A 24,070-nucleotide genomic window follows, 5' to 3' on the forward strand; every position below is an offset into this window, starting at 1 on the left:
GCTTTCCGCTGACCTAGCCCTCTTACTCATCCATCAATTCGTTTCATTTATTTGATTCATCTCAGTGTAAGTTTCATATATCAGCAAGTGTCGCTGTAAATACTTTAGCCTGCATAAACTTAACTAGAGTAAAAAAAAACACGTGTATCACCAGCTCTTAATTCTATTCTTTGGGGGTAAATACTATATGTAATAAAATGCACAAATCTTAAATATTTTACTCAGTGAAGGTTGACAAATGCATAGACCCATGTAAGGCAAACAGTCTGCTCTTGTTGCTTATGCCGAAAGTCTCCTGTGCTCCGTTCATATCAGTCCCTGGCCCGAGTTCAGTTTACTCCGACCGGGGCCAGGAGGACCTGTGAATGTGATGTTTTACTACTTCAACTGTTGTTCAAACCGGCTCTCTGGGGCTGCAAAGATGGCTCAGGAGTTAAGGGCACTCGCTGCTCTTCCAGGGGGCCTAGGGTCCAGTCCCAACATGCACAGGCAGCTCACAATCATCTCTTACTCTAGTTCCAGGCTATTTGACCTTCTTCTGGCTTCCATAGGTGCTGCGTGCATGTAGTGCCCAGACACACATGCGAGTAAACACCTATACACATAAAATTAAAAAATAAATAAATCTAAGGAAAAAAATTTAAAAGCAGCTCTGCATTGTGTTTTTCCCTACTTGCCACAATAGGGGAAAGAAAAAAAAAAAAAGCTCTTTTTGAGATTTAAAAACATAGCTATTTTATAATGGCATAGACAGGATGTTAGTTGAGAAAAGCTCTAACTTTTCTTTCTTGCACACATACCTTGAATGAGGGCTAGGTAAAGCCATGCTGACTTGGGTTTGTGCCCAGTCCAGAGGAGCTGGTTTTTAAATATGAAATATGAGACGCCAGGCAACAGAGATGATATGGAGAAGTTTATTATATGAGCATGGGAGAGCAGGAAAGTGGGAGGGGTACCCCAGAGAGAAAAAGAGAGACAGAGAGAGAGAGAGAGGAAGGGGAAGAGAGAAGCAAGAGAAGGGCAAAAGAAGAGCAGGAGAGGAGAGGGAAGAGAAGGAGGCAAGAGGGAAGAGAAAAAGAGTGACAAGAAGTGAGTTTGTCCTTTTTATACTCATAGACAGGCCACACCTAGTGGCAGGCCAGTAATGATGTCATAAGTTGCTAGGCAGACTCGGGGCAGCATGCTAACACTGGTCCTACTGACCGCTGGTCCTAGTCTATCCAGGCTGCTGTAAACTAGAAGCTCTCACAGCTTCCTAACAGCAGAACTTTGTCCTTGCCATTCTAGAAGCCCCGCCCCCTACCCCCATCAAAGCCCCTCAGGCTCCGTGTCTGGTGAGGGCCTGCTTCCAGATTCACAGACAGCCAGTTCCCACTATGCCCTTACGTGATAAGAGGCGCAAGGCGACTGCCTGGAGCCTCCTTTACGAGGGCGTGAATCCTATTCATGAGGGTTCCTTCTCCTGACCTCCCCTCCTAATACCTTCACATTCTGGATAAACTGTCTTTTTTTAATCAGGCAAAAGCAGCCTTGTGGGGCCTAGAGACGACTCAGTTGATCAGAACCCGGAAGACCGGTGTTCCTTTCTTGGCTTTCCTTACTTGGATGCTCTTTTTTTGTTAGTAGCCAGGTTACATCATCCCTAGGTCTCAGTGTACATAGCTGCAAAGAAACAATTTTGGGTTGGATAATTTCTGAGAGTCTCATTTAAATATGAAATATTGGTAGGGTTGTTGCTGTTGGTTTGCTTCCTTTATAGATTTCACTGTGTAGCCCAGGCTATTAGAGATTTCACTGTGTAGTTCAGGCTATTAGAGATTTCACTGTGTAGCCCAGGCTATTGTAGATTTCACTGTGTAGCCCAGGCTATTGTAGATTTCACTGTGTAGCCCAGGCTATTGTAGATTTCACTGTGTAGCCCAGGCTATTGTAGATTTCACTGTGTAGCCCAGGTTATTATAGATTTCATTGTGTAGTGCAAGCTGTTCTCAGATTTAATTCTCTTGCCTCAGCCTCTTCAGTACTGGAAATTCAGATATATCACTGTTTGGCACTCGACTTAATAAGTGTGTGTGTGTGTGTCTGTGTGTGTGAGTCTGTGTGAGTGTGAGTATGTCTGTGTGTCTGTGTAAGTATGTGTGTGAGTGTGTGTGTGTGTGTATGTGTGTGTGTGTATATACAACTTTGTAGAGGCTCTTCTACCTTTATGTGGGTTCCAGGAATCAAACTGAGGTCAGACTTAAGAGCACTCACCCACCAAGACATCTCATTTGTCCTTCAACTCACTGGTTTTAATGGGAAGTGAACCTAAAAGATTTTTTAAAAAATCAGTGCTATATAGACTTGAAACAAAAAGGTTGTATTTTTAGACAAAAATAATAAGTATTACTGTCCTTTGCTGAATTGTTTTAGCTTAAATGTTCTTGGGGCATCTGGTTTTTGTTTAAAGTGCCCCCCTCCTTCATGTACTGGCAAATCATAATTTAAATCATAACATAAAGTCCTTTCTGGTGGATAGTTACACAAACAAGCCTGCTCAACCTATCCCTTTTTGTCTTGTTTATATCTTTGGGAGGGGCGGTTTTGACAGCATTTGGGATGAAAGTGTCAGAAATCTGTTCTCTCCATAAAACCACCTCTGAGTCACTCCCACTGTCTCTGGAACAGCAGCTGTGAAGAGGGGGCTCGTGTTTAGGCATAAAAAAAAAAAATTAAAAAAAAAAACTTGATAGATGTCTTCAGGAGCTTATGTAATATATCCCAGAAACCAACAGAGTCCAGAAAGCGAGTCTGTGTGTGTGTGTGTGTGTGTGTGTGTGTGTGTGTGTGTGTCTGCCTGTCTGTCTGTCTGTCTATCTGTCTGTCTTTCTGTCAATCTGTCTGTGTCTGCCTGTCTGTCTTAGGCTTGTTTCCAGGTCTTAGGCTCATAGACTCAGGAACCAGAGTCAGGTGATCAAGACCACTGCCTGAGTGAAGATCCAGCAGCCTTTGAAGGGAGCTGCTCTGTCTTGGGCAGTGTGAGTGGCAGTCATGTCACCTGCTCCCTTGCACTGCACACAGGTCTACTTTCCGTGTGGATGGCACGGAAGGCTTGGGTTTGGTTGGGCTGAGTTGCTTGTTGTTTTTCTTTCCATCAGTGTTTGAGTCTTCTCCCATCTTAATGTCAGATACTCCTTGTCTGACATGGCCGCCACCTCTGTCCTAGAGAGAGACAGCCGGAAGGTTCTACAAGACATATGGTCACTGTGCCTTTTCCTAGAACCTCATGCTCAAGTTTACAGAACACAGGGCCAGGCCTCTCCTGTCACTTTTTATCCTCCTAATAAGAGGCCTGAAATGGGTGTGCCATAAAGCTAAAATAGGAAGTAGCGTGGATGTTATCCTTGGGAACGTTTTCCTTTAAAGTATGATGGTTTGAAGCCAGTTCAGGCCTCTCTGAGGACTATTTATGTCAAAGGGTGAGAGAGAGAGAGAGAGAGAGAGAGAGAGAGAGAGAGAGAGAGAGAGAAGTGATTAACGTGCTTGTCACCAAGGCTGATGGCCTGGGTTTGATCTCTGGAACCAAAGTGGTAGAGGGGAAAGACCTGACCTGACCACCACATATGCACCAGGGCATGTGCACATCTACCCTACACAGAGACACAAATAAAAGAAACAACAATGTGAATTGTCTTGGGCAACCAAGGAATATAAAAAAAGAACATTTTACTGTTTTCCCCCTTAACTTTATTTCATTATGTGGAAGAGTTCCTTGCTTTTCTCCTAGGTACCTTGAGATTATTCAGAGATTGGACCTGGACCCATTGTCTCTCAGAAACATACATGATCCAGCTTGTATTTCATTTGATTATGACCTGCAGGTCCGAAGTTCCTCCCATTACAGACTCTAAGAACATTCTGTCCCAAGGATTATCTGTGTTATGTTGAGTTGTCTGTATACTCAGGTCACAATATGGAGTAATATACACATGGGAGGCCCTACCTTAAAAATAAAAAATCTTAGTCTTTAGTTTTTATGAAATAAATAAATTATACTGACTTTGACATTTTAGTAAGTTTCCCTCAAAAATATAGAAATAATGATTCCATCATATTCTTGTTCGACTTAAAAACAGTTAAGAAAAAGTAAATGAGGTATCTTTTTTTTTTAATTACAAAACAATGACTATTTTAAAGAAAGTCTTACTCTAGTTAGAAAGCTGACAAGATACTTTAAAGGAAAGTATGAATACAAACCTTGCATGTTAGTGTTAAGAACGGACTGTTGTCCCTTCAGCACGTCGAAAGTTCTAAAAGGCTCTTTGAGGCCTGGCTTTCATAAGCACCAACCTAGCAACATTCGTGGGCAGGAAGGATGCTGCCTGCCGCAGGTTAGGAATGTCCAACTGCAGCATTGATTTGTGACTGTCTCTCTCTCTCCCTCACTGGCCTTTTTCTCTTTAATGAGTACTAGAATGTTTCCACATCAGTTAACTGCCTTCATAAAGCACCAGAAGGTCACACCAGCCCCAGACAGATCCTTTTCTTTGTGCCTATAATATAATTGGCTGATTGTGCGGGTGATGCGCCCGCCCCCTCCCCCAGGCCGGTCCCAGCTCGGCTCAGCAAGCCTGCCTCCTGGCTCCCGAAGAGCAGAGCAGCTTGGAGAGGCTGCAGAACGGAGCTCGGTGGCTGCGCGCTTCCCAGCACAGGCAGTGCCACTGCGCAGGTTGCTCAGCGGAACAGCATCCATTTTAATCTGCGGGGAGCCCCTGCCTAACCAGGGCGTTCTCCCGCGCTTGTGGATGCTCCCCGCTTCCCCTGCGCAGCCTCGCCCAGCAGTCCAGCTTTAGGGTTTGCGCCCTAGGATGTTCTGAGATGGTACATCAGGAGAACTGCTCGTACCAGGTAAGCTTGGAAAGCCTGATTCTGAGGCCCTCGCCCTATGGGAGAGGCCTTCCTCTTCTAGGGCAGCAGGTTGCCTCTTGCCGGATTTTCAGGGGAATTTTTTTTCCTATCCTGGGCTCCACTCCCGGCCTTCATCGCATACAGTATCTGAATTCTAATGAGGCTTTCTGAGGAGTAATGGGGCAGAAACACTGTTTCTTTGGCCTTTAAAGCGTTCATAGAATACACGGAGGTGACGCATGCTCTGCACACTGTAGGTCTGTGCAAATAAGAGGAACTGCCCTGAACTGTAATTGAATTTAAGGGGGTTCGTACAACACTGAAAAATGTGATTATTGTTCATTGCATAAGAGATGAATTACTTAGAGTTTTTAAGACTGTCTGTGAGAAAATTATGTAAATCAAGAGCCCTAATTGATGATCGTAGAGATTTTCATGAACCAGGCAGCAGGCATTTGGCATTTCAAGTTGCACTCACATGCCTTCATGAACCTGTGTTTACCAGTATGGCCTTTTAAATGGTTAATAGGAAAGAATGACAGTGCCGGTGTGAATTTAAAACTTCGCGTAGAAAAAAAAAAAAAATCAGCAACAAATGTTCATCTTTTAATGTGCTAATTTGCTATCTTGGGCTAGGAATTAAACACTTAGACAGTTTCCAAAGCTCCCTTCTAGACTGTTTCATAACTCCTTCCTACCTCTTGGCCTGTGGAGGCCACACTGTAAACAGCAAGAATGTTCTCAGAGAAATGGCTCTATGCAGCGCCAGGCGTGGTTGGTCCACATCCTGGGCGGTTGGTATTGAGATATTCCTCACCTGATGGAGTTTCTCAGAGACCAGCTCCCTAACCTAACAATGCCTCTTCCTTGTGAGAGGTAGGTTACCTGAGACAAGCAGGTGTTTCTGTGAGGGTCATGTTTCACAGTGTGAATGTCTCCAGATAGAATGGTGCATTTCACAAGACTCCAGGCAGCTGTTGCTAGCTAAATGCCTGTAAAAACATGTCTGCATGCTATTTTTGTGCCTAATAATTACTTTTGTGCTTAATAATTGGGGTTTTATAATCATGGGCCTTTTTTTTAACAGCATTTTCATTTTATGGGACATTTAGCTACATACATAGATTTTTAGGTATCAAGATTCTGTATCACAGGAATTCTCTCCATGAGAAAGTCAGAGAGCTTCAGAGAAAAGAGTCACACATTTAGGGTGGGGAATAAATGTCAGGCATCCATGGAGGGCCTAGCATGTGGATGGCTCAATACGGCTCTAGAAGATTAAATTATTGTCATAATTAAAATAGTTTTTCATCTCTCTTCAGAGAAGCTCTGTAATTTATGTTGTTGGGCGGGTTACCGGAGGCTCACTCCCTATATTTTCTCATTAGGCTGAACATGAAGTCATTGTTTTTAGAAGGTGAAAAATTGGTCAGTATCAGCAAGTTCATCTGGAGAGGGAGGGCCCGTGTGAGCCAAATATTTCTTCCAAAGGAAGACAGATGTGACTTGACAGGAACTCAGTACTTAACAGTAGCACTGTGTGTTTCATAGTTTGAAGTCTTTATTGCTTATTTCCACAGTAAAATTATGTGTGTTAGAGTGATAATGGTAGTTAATAGACTGTGTATCACCAGTGGGGCACATGTGTGAACTCTTTTGAAATGTTTTCCTTCAAGGCCAGCTAACAAAAGCAGAAATGTTAGCCCTGAAGCCAAGTCTTATCCCTCTTAGAAACCTTAGTTTTAGAACTCATCTGGCAGCACTTATGTTTGGGTTTAGAAAAAGTGATTCCTCTAAATTCATACCTTGATATAGACCCAAGTCACTGGTGATACCAACAATTTGATTTTTTTTTTTTCTCAGAAACTTTCCCCATTTTGGACTAGGGCCTATTTCTTCATTAAAAATGATAGTGTAGAGTGGTGTGCCATGTTGTTTAGGTTAGTGGGTTTTGTTTTGTTTTTTAAAACCAGGCTCTCGCTATGTAGCCCAGCTAACCTGAAGCTCACTTTGTATACAAGGCTGGTTTCGAATTGAATTCACCTCTGCCTTCCCCAGTGCTGAGTACTGGGATTAAAGGCCCATGCTGCCACTCCCAGCAAGTTAGCATTCTTAATGAGTTAACTGAATTTTATTGGAGGATTGATTACTTTTCTCCCATCAGTGATATCTACTGAGATTTCTGGAGAACATTCTAATGGAGTGGCCAAGAGTGGGGGTTCAGACTCTAGTCTCTTAAATGTTGTGTGCATATTTTGACACACATATATAATGTAGGTTGCTGCAACTGCCGTTGGTATCATCCGTATGGCAACAGAGTTTTTAAGTTTCTGTCCTTGCTCTCTGATCACCCTAGTTTCTTTTCAGCACAGTATCCAGAAAAAGCGGTTAAAATCTAAGTCTGATCGTGTACCACATCCCCAAATATTTTCGAAGTTTATTATTCCACTTAGAAGAGGAACCCAGTTACTTACAGGGCCTGGATCTTAACACCAGTGTCTCCCACCTCCATCCCCGTTTCCTCCTGGAGTCTAGCTCTGCTTGCCTCTGCTCTTCCATTCAGTCCTTCTGGTCTGCCTGGCACACACTCCTCCCCCAACACCCTCGGTAGGGTTGTCGCGTTTAACATCGGGCACACACTTGTGCTAAAATATCGTTTACCCTTTATGTGAAATTCACAATGCAACGAGCAATCCTTTAGTGTCCCTGGCAGTCCTACCTCATACCTTGATTTTTCTTCAGGCCTCTTCTGGACGGTGACCTGGACATCTTCTCTGGGTATGCTCCTCAAACCTTCCGTTCTCCTAGCTTTGCTCCAACATTTCCATTACAGTCCCCAAATTTGTTTACATACTAAGCATTTACTACCATCCATCAGTGCAGACTTCACTTAATTTTTTCCTGTGGTCTGTTTCCCTTGCTGTATAAACATGGGTTCTTTTCTACCCGAGTACCAGGGGCAGATGTGCGTGACCACGTTCAAAGTGTGGTGTGACCACTCAGCTTCTCCCCTCCGTGGGCTTGCCCTGTGTTTCTGAGAGAAAAGCAGGTTTACCTCTTTTCCCCCTTGCTCTGAAACGGGCTTTTGCCTGTTGACACGGCATGATGATTGTCTGGTCCTCTGCCACGGGCCACCCGTCTGCACAAACAAGTCAGCCACCATTAATTCAGAGGCCTCTCTCTCTCTCTCTCTCTCTCTCTCTCTCTCTCTCTCTCTCTCTCTCTCTCTCTCTCTCTCTCTCTCTCCCCTGCAACTGTTTCTTCTGGGATCTCATCAAGGCCTGGGTCACTTCAGTCTCAACTGTTGGGGCCTGATAGAAGTAGAATCAATTCTCTCCCCTATTGGTGCTTGTGTGTCTCTGCTGAAGCAAATCTCTGGGTATTCTGGACTCTAGGCAACATGAGCCACGGGAGAGTGGGCAGAGGCAAATGCTGTAGGATTTTTCATGATCCTTTCAGGTTGTCCTGCTTTTACCATCTCCGCCCCCCCCTCCAGGAGTTCACATGAGCCTCCAGCTTCCCAAGACATGTGTTGTCACTTTTGGTCTTCACCCTGTTAGAAGAGTGAGCTGTCGACCTCCATTTTCCCCCGTCTTGGGAGGAAGCCAATCTCTTTGCGAAAGAATCTTGCCCACAGCTTCAGGCCTGGCAGCCTTCAAAAGGCCAAATTCTTCTAAATGCTTTCTGATAGACAGCTTAGAAATATTGTTAACTTGTAAGCACAAGTTTAGGTCAAGGGGGGTCCGCTGAGCTTTAAAACTCCCAAATATTTTTTTTTCTCTTTTCCTGCAGTTTTGTTTCAGGGTAAGTACCCAGTGCAAAAAAAAAAAAAAAAAAAAAAACAATGACAGGCTTTCATCCCCCCTCCCCACCCCACCCACCCCACCCCCTTTCTGTCGCAGTTAAATGACCAGCTCGCATCCATCTCACCCTTGAGCTACTGTGGGAATGGAGACACACACACACACACACACACACACACACACACACACACGAAAGAAAAAAGATAAAATGGCATGTGACTAACTCTCATCTGCCTCCCCTCCCCGGCACAAAGTCCCTTTCTTCAAGCATGGTCGGTAATCTTTAATGCTTCTCTGGTCCCTTAGGATGGATTCCAGACCCTTTTGCGTGGATTCAAGGCCTGGCAGGGCTCCAAACCCTGGATGAAGTACTCCTCCCTCCCAGCAGCTCTATGCTGCCCCCACACTCTCTCCCTGCTGCTCTCCCTCCAGCTGGGATGCCTTCCTCCCACGCGCCACCTGCCCGCACCTTTTGCCAGCTACTTTCAAGGCGCAAATGCCACCACCTCCTGCAGAAAGCTTCCTCCTCACCATCAAAATGTCTCCCCAGTACTCTTCTGTCCCTTGCACCTCTTTCCAAGGTTTAAACATGGCTCTGCCTCTCCCATTAGAAGTAGACTCCTGAAGCGAACATCCTTGTGTCAGTTTTTAGAAGGCTCTGCCTTACAAGTAGATTATGTGTCCAATGAATGCTTGTTGGTCCAAACTGCATTTCCTGCACTTGGCGTGTCCTGAGCCACGAGCATCAGAGAGCAATCCAGATCCCTGCCTCAAAGCAAGGAACCAGTGGAAGCTGACCCCAGCAGATCAGGGACCAGCTGCTAGGCTTCTGAGCCACCATTACCAATGCTTTAATCATCCCCGTATGCCAGAACAGAGACACTGGGCAACACCCAGTCAGTGAAGGAAGAAGAGAGATGCATACACAGCCCAGCCCACCCAGGGATACGGCACGAAATCCCTGCACGCCTGCTGACTTCACCCCAAGGTTTTGCCAAGCTGAAACTCATGACCTATCATCGGGCACTTTTGCACTTTGTCTTTTCCTGTAGGCTATTATTATTTTGAAGCCTATTGCAAATAAATAAAAACATCACACATGACAAATTAGCCAGACTCAAGGTCTGCACAGCTGGATATAACTTCTCGGTCTCCCACTAGAGTTGACCCTCAAACAGAAGCTCTGAAGCGTCTCCCATAGAATGTTCCTCACTCAGTGCTGAATATATCTTGTGCACGTCTCCGCCTTCCAAACAAATAAATCCACTGCAATTAGAGCTAGAAAGACAGCTAGCTCTGTATTCTCTCCCATAACCCGTGCCCGTTACCTGCATTCAGTCCCTCCTCGTCCCTTGTTGCATCTAGGTTTCCTAGCTCACCTCAGGGATTTTGCCAAGGTAATCTGTCTCTAGGCACTGCCACCCATACTTAGTTGAGGCAAGTGCTCACCCTCAAGCTGCCTCTCCAACTCCCCCTCCCCACTTTTCTTTCCTTCCTTCTGGTCTCCTCTTTCCCTTTTCCCTTTATTCTCTCCCCAGTTTCTGGGACTGTACCTCTTTTTAGGACTAAACGCAGAGCCTCCTTCCCGGATGTAAGGCAAATACTCTAGCACTGAGCTGAATCCTCTGTCCCTAGTCTCTCTTAGTTATGACTTTGAAACACTACAGGCCTATGACCCTGTTGCTTAGCCTCCTAAGAAGCTGGCATTACAGTCTTGCACTGCCAAGTCCAGCTGCTGCTTTGCTTCATACATTAAATCTTCTGAAAATTTGGAGTGTATTTCTTTTCATGCACGTAATAGGTAGGGGGACATGATGCACGATTTGTGGGAGTTGGCTCTCTCCACCACTTTGTAGGGTCCAGTATTGAACTCAGGCTATCAGGCTTGGCAACAAATGCTTTTTTTCCTGCTGGGCCCTCTCACCAGCCCCTCATGTTTTACTACATTCCTTTATAGTACAGAGTGGTAATTCCACTGCCTCTTAGAACACTAAGTTTTTTGGAGCAAACGCCGTGGAAGTGTCATGCCCAGCTCACAAAACAAAAGATATCCCATCTAGGTCTTAAATGCTCAAACTGGAGAGTCTTATCAGTTTAAGTACTTCATCAAGATACCCCCAAAATTCTCCATAGAGAAAACAGTAGCCGGTCCAGCACGGCCAGGTTCCGGTGGATCGTGCAATGGTTAACAGAAGCAAAGGAAGCCATCAGCCCTTGTTGACACCAGCCCCTCTCTCTTTTCCTTCCTGAGGATGAGAGAACATGGCATCAAGCTAGAGTTCTCCCAAGAATGCCGGGATAAGCCTGGGTTCATCTGCACAGGGGAACAAACCAGAACACTTCAGGATGAAAAAGGACTTCCAATGTACTGTTGTTTCTGGGTTTTGTTTGTTTGTTTGTTTGTTTGTTTGTTGGGTTTTTTGTTTGGTTGGTTAGTTGGTTTTTTGTTTGTTTGGGGTTGTTGTTGTTGTTTTGTTTTGTTTTTTGAGACAGGGTTTCTCTGTGTAGCCTTGGCTGTCCTGGACTCACTTTGTAGACCAGGCTGGCCTTGAACTCACAGCGATCTGCCTGCCTCTGCCTCTCAAGTGCTGGGATTAAAGGCATGTGCCACCACACCTGACCAATGTACTGTTTTGATACAAGCTTTTGAGTATAAGTTCAATGAAGTAATTGTCCCTATTAGTCTATAGATTTTGCTTCTGCCAGGAAGTTTTGTTTGTACCATAGATCTTTCTGAGTGTCCCAGCCTCACACTTTTGCCTGGTTACAGACTGGCTGCGTTCTGTGTGAGAGATACAGTTTTCTTTCTAAGTAGCTGGTAACAGTAACAATTAAAAAAGAAATTCTGGGGTATAAATGCCTCGATGTTTGTCTTTAGCCAAATATGTCTAAAAGTCTAATTCCATGATTTCTCACAAAAAGAAGTGCAAGTGACAAAAATCCACTGTGAATGTCATCAGGCATAGACGTGTGGTACAGGGCTTTCTTGTAGGGGCTCGACCTTCGTGAGTCAGACTTGGTGATTTAAGGAAGTAAATATCTACATCCCATTTTAATCCAAGGATATTTTATCTTCTCTTGGAAGGGATGCTGGTGATAGGGGATGGGAAAATAATGGAGCATCTTTGTGGTACATATCACTGCCCTGAATATTCACATATATACATGTATATGGATGTACATATAAATATATAATAATCCTGGGTGGGCAATTGCAGTTTCACAAACAGAAGGAAACATTGATATGGCTGTATACCAACTGAGCCATTTTTCATTATATATTAATATTCTCTATACCAGGGGGAAATCTCAAACTTTGATGTGCACTGTAGTGACGCATCAGAGACTAGTAAGCCTCCTGAAATAGAAGTGATTTGACAAAATTGCTTGAGCTCAAAAGAAAGCAGCCCTCAGGGAAGCCTGGTGGCAGTCTGCGTAGGGGAGCCATTATGGAGTGGGACACAGAGAGAAACATGATGAGGGCATTAGCATTCCTACCTGGAAGTCAGGCCATCAGCTGGCTGCCCGATGAGTGTGTGGGGGTCATTTCTGGTACTCAGGATTTTAGCCTGGCAGGAAAACTTACAAGCGTGGTCCTTGCTCCTTGGGAATGGAAAAGCATTTGACACTGGCTGCTTCCGGCACTGCCTCCCCTTCCTCACCCCCCCAATGCCGTTATTTTAATGTTCTTAACCTACATTTTTAAAGTGCTGCAGGTTCGCATGTTTCTAGCCATATAAATACCTTAAATGAAAAGCAAAAACAAGTTCAGATGAGCTTTACATAATAGAAAAAGTGATATGAAAGAGATCATAACGTTGAAGGTGGAAGAGAGATGTTAAAAGAAGGGAGCAGGAAGCTGAAGGGTTAATGAAGATTAACTAGAGTTTCCACCTGTGCATGGGAGAGGCTTTTGACAGTCCATAAGTGATTTCCCAGTAATGTACTCAGGGTTCTCAGAGTCAATAATTTCCACCAATGGCTGATAATGATCATTTAAAAGCATTAGATCACCGGAGAAACACGCCTTGCCATTCAGAGCATGGTTTGGCATCCTTGGATTTCAGGGTAGGGAGTGGAGCTTTCAACCTCGGATTCTGAGAGGCTATAAGCACATTTCCTAAGAGAGAGCATTAGTATCTAGGCCTTTCTTCTTCCTGGATAGGCCCTTTTAGACCGTTCCCTGCAGGAAGGGCAGCATAATGTTATGCCCACCCCACCCCACCCCCACTTAGCTACCTTCCACTGCGTATTCAGCTCCTGTCTACCAAGGTGGGGGCTGCATTGGTTTCATCCAGTCTTGGGCTCGTTCAGACTACTTGCAAGTGAAATTTATTATTGTATAGTTTGTGTGTATAATTAATGATAAACTCTTACTTTTTCTAATTTCAACTGTGTACTGAAGCTAGCCCAGCTAAAATGAAGGTAAAGAGATATCAGTAGAATTTTGTATATCTTAATGTCTTCTGATCTCTACATTTTTTATAGCTTTATTCATGCTTGCTTTGCTTTGAGGTTGTTTAGTAACAATAGGAACTCAAATAAGTAACTAAAATTGAACAAGAAGTGGAACAAGCAGGGATGGAGAAATGTGTCCAGCAGTGGGAACTTTGCCTCTACTATGGGGAAGCCAGTTTTCTACACCCTGCACAGTGTGTAGAGTCTTTTAGGCTTGTTTTTAGTTTTGGTGGTTTTTTTTTGGGGGGGTGGGGGTATTTATTGGTTGGTTGGTGTTTTGAGACAGGGTTTCTCTGTGTAACTTTGGGTGTCCTGGACTCACTTTGTAGACCAGGCTGGCCTTGAGCTCACAGGGTTCTGTCTCCCAAGTACTGGGATTACAAGCGTGCGCCACCACACCAGGAGCCTTCAGTTTTCCTGAAAGAGCTATCCTAACGGCAAGGTGAAGCATCCTACATGCAGGTGGCTTTGTTCCTTCCGCCAGCCAGCCTCATGTGGGTACCACAGACATGGTGGCTTGAAAAACACTAAGGTTGGCTCTGACTGCTCCTCACTGCAGACAGAGTGTTTGGAGGGAGCATTTCCAGCACCTGTTCCCATGGGGGGGGGGGGGAGCCTAAAGCAGTAATAGATGTCAGAAGCCACTGTGGCTATAACAGCTCCTGGTAAAGCAGAGAAGAAAATTCCCCAGACTCTGTGCTAGGTCACGAGGACTGCAGCTTTCCTTTCATCTCCTAAGGCGTCAGCAGCAGGAGGTGTGTGGCAGTGCGTGCTGGGTGTCCCAGATGTATGATTTAGAAAGCAGCTCGGCGTATAACATTGTTACTGGGGAAAGCTGCTGGATTTCTCTTTAATGCATAATAATTTTTTATAGTACATTTTATCGTGCTTCCGGGGACAGCCAGTAGGGGGCTCTAGCACCTGTTTACAGTATGGGCCACCAAGGCAGAGGACCTAGGTCCAAATTCCTGTGGACTACTACCTAGCTACCATGCCTTGGCAGGGTTATTTAACATCCCTGGGTGCCTGTCCCCCACCTCAGCTATAAAATGCAGCTGACAATACTACTTACTCCTTATGGTTCCTGAAAGGATTAAAGATACAGGAGGCATGTGTAAGGTGCCTGACCCCAGTAAACACAACGATTGTGGTCCTTTGGTTACACGTCATGTAAGAAGATGTGTGCTTCCTTCATTTCCACCAACCCCCTCCGTCCAGATTTAGGAGAGCATATAGCCTTGACCTTTGTGATTGCTCTGCATCGTGATCACAGCCCTAGCCAGCGCTCAGTGGCCACCGCTGCCACACAATCCAGACAAACACACCAGGACACTTCCATCTGGAATGAGGGTCCCAGGGGTCTGGGCTGGAGTAAGACAGGGAGACCGCAGCAAAGGGAGGACGCCCTTGAAAATGTAGCCCACAAGATGAAACACGCCACTGTGATACCTTTACAAAAGAGCCATTCATCCCCCATGGGAAGGGAGAGGACTGGCTGGGAGGAGAATGGAATAAAAGGACTTAGATTTCCATCTAGGCTGCAAGAAGAAAATATTTGCTTGATAGAAACAGGCCTAGCATAAACCACACCTAGATGTCTATATCACAAGTCCAACACAAACCGAACTTAAAACTATTTATGGAGAGAAATAGGCGAGCAGCTAAAGGTGAGCCTGTCAGCAGAGGTTGAGATGCCAAACAAGGGTACACTGAGTGGTGTTTTGCTTCAGAGCTGTTCCTAACAATATTGCAGTTGCTCGGGAGTGCGTACTGGAGGGTTGATTGACTAGCGCCTTTGCGATTTTCTGTGTGAGCGTGTCAGGAGGTAAGGCCTGTTGCTAAATGGAAGTTCCTCTGTGGCTGGCTCCTCCTGCAAACTATTGTTTTGAAGTAACGGCATGTTTTAGTTGATGTGTGTGTGTATGCTTGCACATGTGCCCGTGAACTTCTGTTTGCCTGCTTCTTTGAGCCAAACATCCTCCAGCTGTGGACCTTTCCCCTGGCTGCGTAGAAAGCCCATAAACAAAACCAGAAGCCATGGGAAAAGGGTAAAGAGAGCAACAGGAAAGAAAGCACGCTTTCTGTGAAAAAGCCCGCCACTGGCTGCATCTTAAAGAAAAGTTGATGGATCCCTTTCTCTCTTGCCTATATTGCTAGAACAAAGCCGTGCTCCTGGGGGGAAGAGGGTTTCTCTGGTTGGAATCCGTTTCAGTCTTGGGCTAGAGGCTCCTTCCAGATGGTGAAGCTTTTACATTTTAAGAAACGACTTGGGAAAAAGAAAAAGAAATGAAGTGGTTCCTGTTGGCTATGGGAAAAAGAAAACTGACGGGCATCTGTCTCACAGATCACCTTAAATGAAAGTTTTCATTCTGTGTAGGGCACCCTACTCAGCTCACAGTAAGATCTCTTGGGCTGCAAGGTTTTTGTTTTTTTTTTTTTTTTTTTTTTTTCAGTCTATTTTTATCCTGCCATCTACTGGCTTCAGAGTAAGTTCCTTGCTCCACCAAGCTCCAGTTCACACTGGGCCCTGAACTGGGGTCGGGTCAGCTGGCTGACCGCCATACCCCCTTGTTCCTTTTTTGGGAGCAGGAAAGGTGCTGTGGAGAAGAATCTGGACCAGCTCATTCAGGGAAGGTGACAGCAGATGGTGGGGAGGCTGGACTCTCTCGACAAGCCGATTGTCAGGAACGGAGTGCGCTTTGCAGCAGGCAGCTGCCCAGTGCCCAGGAGAAAGGAGCCAGCTAGGCAGGCCAAGGCGGGGCAGTGTCTGAGGCAGAAGGGGGCAAGGACGCTACAGCCAGGCACAGGCACTTGGCTGGCTCTCCATGCCAGCATGAGTGGTAACCAAGGCACTGGGCAGTTGGCACTTCAGCCTGTCAGAATTCATGGGAGATTGTTCCTTAAGTGAAATTCTAAAGAGTCTAAAGGATGAATTTGGACAGTGCTGGAATGGATGACATCACCAGTCAAGAATCCCCATTGGATTTGGAGGGGAATTATAAAAAGGTAAGGGGGGGAGCTCTTTTTGTTTATAAACAAGTGGACCTTTTTTTTTTTTTCTAAATGGGAAGAAGGCTGCCCATGAGGAAGGTTGCCAAATTCCACACACAGTGGTCATTGCCGTTAGAGAGTGAAGAAAAACTAAATGCACAGAATTACCCACAGTAAGGGCAAAGAGCCCCAGGTCCTCCCAGCTTACAGACATCAGTACAGCAACAGCTTAGCCATTCGTATAGTGGGCTAAAGTTGAGAGCGGTTCTATTGTATACTACTTCATTGCTAAGCAGCGGTGTGCAAAGGGATTTTTTTTTCTAATTATTGGCATATTTTAACAGTACAGTGGAAATTATTACTTGGTAGGGCTAACTGATCTAAGTTTGTTGTTTTAGCAATGAAAAAAAAAAAGAAAAGTTTTACAGAGAAGTTTGGGGTCTGAAAATATGGATACAATGTCTGTTAATTCTCTTCTTGGATTTTCTCCTGAAAGTCAGAAATCATATTTTGGGAATGTTTTGTGTGGTAATTGTCTAGTAATAACAGGCCCAAGTAAAAATAGCTTTAGTTATATGGGTGAGGTCATGAAATCCAACCACAAGTATATGCTTGTCTGTCCACAGAAGCCTAAACACACACTGCCATCTCTCTCCTATTATCTGACAAAAGTCAAGTGTAGTGCTTAGCTGGCCAACATGAAGAATAGCCCCCCTCCATTGTGGGCCTGGAAACAAAGTGTTACTTTTCTTCAGAAGTAAATATCAGTGAATATACCCCCATTAGGATAGTAAAACTTGCTGGTTTTTAAAAACATTGATCAAAGACGTCATTAGTGTTTTTGCCCAGAGTGACATTTAGGAGGAAGGTTCTAGCATGCACATATAGTCAATGGTGACATCTGCATCTCAATTCAGAGGCTCTTCAAAGTACTTATTTTTTTAATTATTTAATAACAATTTGTATTATTTCATATATTGTATATTATTTCATAATAATCTTTTTTCCAGTGGGTAAAACTGAAATATGCAGGAGGTTTTAGTGACCTGGGCCATGTTACCCTGTGTATTTTTTTTTTTAATAATCTCTTTTGATCTGCACAAGGGACTAAGTGCTCAATGTGGTGAGTCTGTGTCCTGAAACCCCAGCTGTCCACCCTTCCCCCACTCGGCGGAAGCTGATATACAAAAGTCACTTGGGACACTCTGCCATCAGTCAGATCACTTATCCAACCTTGCAGAGCAAGGGTGTAGTTCTCTTGTGTCCTGTTTTCAGTGCCAAAGAACTGGTTTTCTTTCTCAATTCTTTTTTTCAGGTTGATTTTTTTTTTTTTAAAGGCCAGATCAGTTCACACTGAGGAAAAAAAAATGAAAGGCATACCGCTGTTAATTCGCTAACAATAAAATCATGATCACTGTCGCTTGGATCCTACCTATAAGCAGGGAGAGGACCAGATGCCCAGAATAAGGGAGCTGTGCCACACTGGCAGTCTAAGACAGGGATGGCCAAAGCTACAGATATGCAGGGCTCAGGGAGCTTTAAGGCACCACCTTCAACAACAACAGCTACTGTAGCCCACCATGAAGCACAGGCAAGGGAAGGCCATGTGTGATTTCAGGAGAAACAGTGCCTAACGCAGCAAGCAAATAACCTATTAGGTGAAACTTCTAGACATGAGGGGCGTTCGCAGGTCAGTATAGTGTTCAGACCTGTAAAAAGTTTCCTCCTTGCCATACCTTGGTTACCTTCCTTAGGCAAGTACCTTGACGGTCTATGCAGTGTTGTTTAGCCCTGTGGTCACTGTGAGGGCTTCATTATATTTAGGGGGAAAAAATGCCATTTAGTTATGAGCTCCTAGTGAAATAGAACAACAGGCTTTTTTCAGAGTAAAGAAAATGAGGAAAACAATTCTTAGTATAAAAACCACTTTACCTAATTAGGATCTTCCTTTTCAAAGTTTTTTTTTTTTTTAACCCCCTAATGTTTTTGGTCTTGGGTTGATTCCATAGGAAGTACTCCTCAGGCATTTTGTTCTTGCATCCATCAGTTACATGCATTGGGGCCTGTGCCTCGGGTACACATTTATTTTATTCCAAAATTACATTGATTGACCATCATAAATATAACTGTTTAAACATATACAAATAACTAATGGAGAGAATAAAATGCTTATAAATAAAAGTAAAAGTTCTAATGAAACCTTCATCCCTGTGAACGCTCCCCTCGTTGAGGGCCATCGTTGAGGTCCACCATCAAAAACAACTGGAAAAAAAATCAGTGTTTGCTGCCCAGATGCCACACAATTTCCTGAGTGGGTCACATTAATAAATACCACATGTGTATAGGGATTGTTTTACAGGGCTGTTTTAAAGTCAGACAAACAGCCTTCAGGGGGGAAAAGGTCACTTTCTGATGACTAAAATTAGATTCACCAAGGCAGACGAAAGGGAAAGATTATGCATCTGTCCTTTTTCCTTGGGGAAAGCCTTGCCTGTAGGAGAGATGTTTCATTAAGAACCCAGCTTATTCAATAACGAGGGTAAGACTGAACCAAATAGAGAGCAGATCCTAGCACCCAGGAGGAAAAGCGGAGGCTTAGCCATGTGCGAGGGATGTGTGCTGAGACCACCCCTTGCCTGCTCCACTGTGGCCACTTTTGAGTCTCTGCTCAAGAATCTGACTGAGGCTCCAGAGACAGCTCAGCGGCTAACAGAGCATGCTGCTCTCCACAAAGCCCACCCCACTTTGGCTCCCAGCACCCACAGGGCAGCTCACAACTACCTGTAAATCCCACTCCAAGGGATCCGACACTCCCTCCTGGCCTCTCCAGACACCAGACATACATACATGTGGCACACGTAGATCTGTACAAGCGAACACTCAAACTCAGTTTTAAAAATAATAATTTTTTTTTTTAAAAGAAAGAAGAACCACACAGCATGTGTCAGGCAGGACAAGGAGGCCTTCAGTGTATGTTCACCATCCTTTTCCCTCCTCCGTCACTTGCCAGCAGCCTTGCTCATTGCTGTCACACTGTACCAAGGTCATGGAGGGCAGGCTGAGTCTTCCTGCTGGGAGCTTAGGATCCAGGTGGGGAGGCACAGAAAAATAAGCAACAGGAATAGGTGCTGCCTCCTTCTTTGTGGACCTCCTACATTTTTACCCAAGGCTGTACCAGGGTAGAAGCTATCCACAGGCACATTAGCAGGCGGAGAAAAGAAGTCATGAGTATTTGGCTTAGCACACAGCCTAAGACTGGCTCCAGCTCTGTCCCTGAGGAAGCTTAGGAGGGCTGCGCTTGGCTTCTGTTCCCAGGCCGCTTTGCACAGAATAAGGGAAGCAGTGAAGTCCCAAGACCTGGCAGTCTCAGCTTTGTCCCACAGAGGTGCCTGTCCCCAAGTGTCTTCCATCTAATTACAGTGAAAGACTAGGGAGGACCCCATGGGGGGTGTGTGGAGGGGGGAAGGCTGGAAGGAAAAATATTTAAAGTGAAGCCACAGCTGCGCCTCATGTTTTTTTTAAAAGGTAAATGGAAACGACTGCCTGAGATAAAGTGCAATAAACAGGAGCACGGAATGCCAGCTGCCATTCCTGACAAGCTCTGCCCTCCCCACACAATTACTGAGGCAAAGCCGCTGCCGACCTCCATTAACCCTCACATCTCCCTGCCTCAGAGGCATGAATACACATGAAGAACCATGTTAGTTACCCAAGCCTCCGCCCTGTGTACCATGTGTCTGGAGTCGTGTGTGTGTGTGTGTGTGTGTGTGTGTGTGTGTGTGTGTGTGTGTGTCCTGTCCCCCTCCCCATCCCTCTCTTCGCTCACCCCTCACCCCATCACTCAGGGGAAATCCTTTCCAGTTTTGGGGACAGGATCGCCCTTTCTCTCAGAGCAAGGAATCAGATGTTCTCAATGCGAAACCCTCAGCTTACAGTCCAGGATTCTTTACATTGTGTCATGCAGTTGCCACACCTCAGTCAGCCATCATGGTCAGGGATGTTTCTAGAATGTTCAGTGAAACACTGAGCACATTAGGTTTCTTCTTGTTCATCAAACCACCTGCACCCCCTTTCTTGCCGTGGCTTCCTCCTTCTCTACTTAGGAATTCCTTGAGGTCTCTAGCTCTTTCTTTCAGGGGTTTAGCGTGGTACTTTATGAAAACGGAAATACAATTCTTACATGTCAAATCCTCCATTTTAACATTCCTTTTAATCCCAGCATTTGGAAGACAGAGACAGGCAGATCTCTATGAGTTCAAGTTCAAACCCAGCGTAGTCTACATAGCAAGTCTCAGGCCACCCAAGGCTACATAGTGAGACATTGTCAAAACAAAACAAAAATCCACCTTTAAAAAAATGGTTTTTAGTATACTCGCAAGCTTGTGCAGATCACTATCTGGTTTGAGAAGATTCCTGGGACCATTAGCAAAAATCACTCCACACTCTTTGTCCGCTTAGCCTTTGACAGCTACTTTGTGCTGTATGGATTTACCTGTCCCACATATTTCTAGCACTCGAAATTTTCTTCCGTTTTTCTACATTCCCCATTTTTCCCACTCTCCCTTTTAATGTCAACACCAGCTACCATTAATAATAAGCCGTCAGCCATCATTCTCCCTCGGCATCAGACAGCACGGAGAGCCCTTCCTATGTTAATTGTTAAACAACATGAGAAGTAGATGTTGTCTCTTTTTTAAAAAAAAACGAAACACAGAACCTGAGACTGAAAGAGTTTCCGTAACTTGCAGTAGCATCAGCCTCCACCCTAGTCTCCTCTGGCTCAGCTCCTGCCCCGCCCCCCTCGTCAGATCGTCCATCTGTCTCCCACTCTCCCAGATCCTAAGTCCATCCTGCTAGTGGGTTGAAGATGCCCGTTCCCTGGCACCTGGCCAGGGCCGTTTCATAACTAGGCAGTGTTTGGGACTGTTGTGTTCCTGACAGTGACACTGAATGGCTGCAATAGGCGTACAGACTTCTAAACTGGCACCTGTTAAAAATAGGGTGGCCAGATAACAGTACCCTGTGCAGAAGTCACTTGTGCAAGCCATCCTTTGAGAACTAGAGATGAGTGCAGGCTGTTCCCAACAGCTTCTCTTTGGGATAGGCTGCTCAGAAGGTGGAAAGGGTTTTGTTTAAAGGCTCCTAGCAGTCAGCCTTGATAGTTGCACTTTCCCCCCCATGACCAAAGTTCAACATTCTAAGTGACAATGGAGCTAAACCTGGGTCTTGTTAAACACCTTCGCTCTAGTCCTTAAGAATCAGAATGCTCTGGTATCGGGCCCTTGTATAGCGACACGCGTTCCCTCATAGCATAAGAAGGCTGACAGTCAACAACACTGCTCAAACCCCCTTCGCAGTGAACTAATGTGAAGACATCATCCTAGGAACTAGCAACCCATTACTTTTTTATGTCAGCCATTCTCAGGGAAAACACGGACTTTACCCCATGATGCCCCTCCTGAGTAACAAGTGCTCAGAATAACAAACTTTCCCAAGTAGTAATCCTGAAGGCTCAAAGGCAACTCAAGAAACCTGGGTCTGGCATTTCATGATAGCCTTTTTGTAAGAGTGTTTTGTGTAAGTGCGTGACATGGAAAATGTCGGAAATACTAAATGAAGAAGAAAGCGTCCAGGCTTAGTATCCATTCAACCACACAGGGGGAAGACGAAATGCCATTTAGCTATAGTCACTCATAATGTAAAAGTACATCCCAGGGAATAAAATAATATGCAAAAATGTGAAATAACCTGAAGTATACAAGCACTTATGCACTTGACATTCAAGCATAGTCCATTTCTCTTCTCATAAAACGCTATTTCCCTATTCTGTTCTTGTTACAAACCATGGTTTATCTCAGTAAGAAAATGATTAAGGAGTTAACATCAATATATCTGATCCTTCTTTTTACTGTTTAACTTAAAAGAAAGTCAATGAAATTTGCCACCGAACAAACACATCCTGTGCGTCTGCTGCCTGACGTTTAAAAGCCTCAGCCTCGCTCACACTGGAGAGCTGCCTACAATTATTATAGCCCAGCTGATGTCCACGCAAAGGAGAGAAACAAGAAGTGACCACCATTTCCTAAAGGAAGAGCACATTTCCACAGGGAACTTCAGACTCCCACTCGGGTTCCCTGGTGGATGCTGCTAATGGTGATGAAGCAGGCATCACTAGGTGATAGAGTGCACCGAGTCAAGATCATTAATTGCTGCAAAATAGGCATCCTGACAGGGCCTTGGGGGAGGCCAGACCGATGTGCAGATCATACACCCCTGGCTGCACGGGTGGGGCATGCTCCACGGAACAGATGTGGGCATGGGGGAAGGGGAGTCAACTCCGTGCTTACGACAGCACTATCTGGAAGCCTGTTAGGCCTGCTCACTCTCCGGCAAGGCCTCAAGCACCAGAACCCTCCAGATGCTTTCACAAGCCCTCCGGGTGATGGCCATGCGCATTCAAGTCATCGAGCTACTGACTCAAATAAATGTGTCACCTGCAGAGAGCAGTTGTGTACACGCGCGTAGCCTCCATTTGGTAAACTGATACCTGAGCAGCTCCTGGAGCCCTGATTTGCCTTGAGTGAGTGAGGACAGTGGCTCCTGAGATGATGCAGACAGATAGGCAGGCAGGACAGAGAGACAGACAGACAACAAGTTCTATAAATGTTCAAGTCTCCAACATAAAGTAGTGTAGTTTACATAGACCCTCATATACTTTATTTGTCATACTTGGTACAATATAGCTATTGTATCGGTACCTTGTGGGTAGACATTGTGTTGTTTAGGGCACTGCAAGAATTAAATGTGTGTTCGAGCTTAGTGCAGGCAGACTCCGTCCGAGCACTATTCACCCTCGGCTCTTGAGTCTCAGATATGAAGCTAGTTGATGGGGAAACCCGTTGCATTTGCTTCATTGCCTTTGCAAGCGATTCCTGGAGTTGGTAGCAGCAGAGAAGATGGAGAAAGGGCAGTGAAGGCCCATGAGCAGTCAGTACTCTTAACCACTGAGCCATCTCCAGCACCACCCACACTATTCCCCAGCACTTCTGTGCAGTTCTCATCAGTTAGGTCCTGGGATCTTCTAGATAGAGATTCTTTAAATACATGATTTCTTTGGTGGAGATTAAATCCCTGGCAAGCCTTTCTGGCTGGTTTTGTTATCATGTGCATGAGTTAGGAGGAGGAAGCCCTTGGCATTGTCCTAAACACCGGTGACTTTATAACTAGGCTAAGGGTGTTGTTTCCCAGAGAGGGTTTGGTATGCCTCACGGATGTGTCTCCATGCAAATGCTATGTGCCTGTTAAATATATTTGGGAAATGTAAGAACTACCCAATTCTTCCCTTGTAAATGTCTGTGCAGATTATTATGTTAAATGGCAGGAACCTCCTGTTTCAGAGACACCGTGATGCTGCCAACAAAGTAACCTGGGCCAGAAATGAGCAGGAAGAACCTAGCAGAGGATGCAGAAATGAAATAACTGTATTAATATAAGGGATGGGTTTGTCCTGTGTCCTGGAAACAGTGTAGAAAGGACCTGGCGACAGGTAGACTTCAAATAGACACTGTTTACCCAAGCAGAATATCCTGCTATTTCCTCTAGGAAATACTTTTCTTACCACAGCTGGGGGATTTCAGTAGAGCGATTTTGCCCTGGGAAAGGAGTGCTGTGTGTGTAGTCTACATGTCCTGTGAGACTCCTGTGGCTTGCACTACACTCCTGATGGCCATTGTATGTTATATCTGTCCAGACACACTATGTGGCAGCAAGGATTGAAGTCATAGCTAAGGACAAACTGCCTTAGGCTGATTAAGGGTCAATGTCTAAGCACAATTTCACTTCCATCTTGGTTTTGAACAGCTTTTTTATCTTGCGGTCCTGAGCCACTCTCAGTTGCTCTTTGGCTTTTTGCTAGCAGTGTCAATTTTAGA

General features: G+C 45.0%; 1 protein-coding gene across 6 annotated transcripts in view; it reads left to right on the top strand.

The window, feature by feature from the left end:
- Positions 1 to 24,070, top strand: part of Schip1 (schwannomin interacting protein 1) — a 769,225-nt gene that overhangs the window by 712,059 nt on the left and 33,096 nt on the right. The window contains exon 1 of one of the 6 annotated variants that reach the window (XM_051157286.1): positions 4,638 to 4,887. The exons of 4 other annotated variants lie outside the window; for them this stretch is intronic. In XM_051157286.1, the coding sequence (XP_051013243.1) occupies positions 4,858 to 4,887 (30 nt within the window). In that variant the 5' untranslated portion in view covers positions 4,638 to 4,857. Of the gene's footprint in view, positions 1 to 4,637; positions 4,888 to 15,769; positions 16,155 to 24,070 lie in introns of those variants that run through there. One more of the 6 variants, XM_051157285.1, reaches the window with a different exon arrangement.

The sequence above is a fragment of the Acomys russatus genome, chromosome 15, assembly GCF_903995435.1.
Source record: "Acomys russatus chromosome 15, mAcoRus1.1, whole genome shotgun sequence".
Lineage (NCBI taxonomy): Eukaryota > Metazoa > Chordata > Mammalia > Rodentia > Muridae > Acomys > Acomys russatus.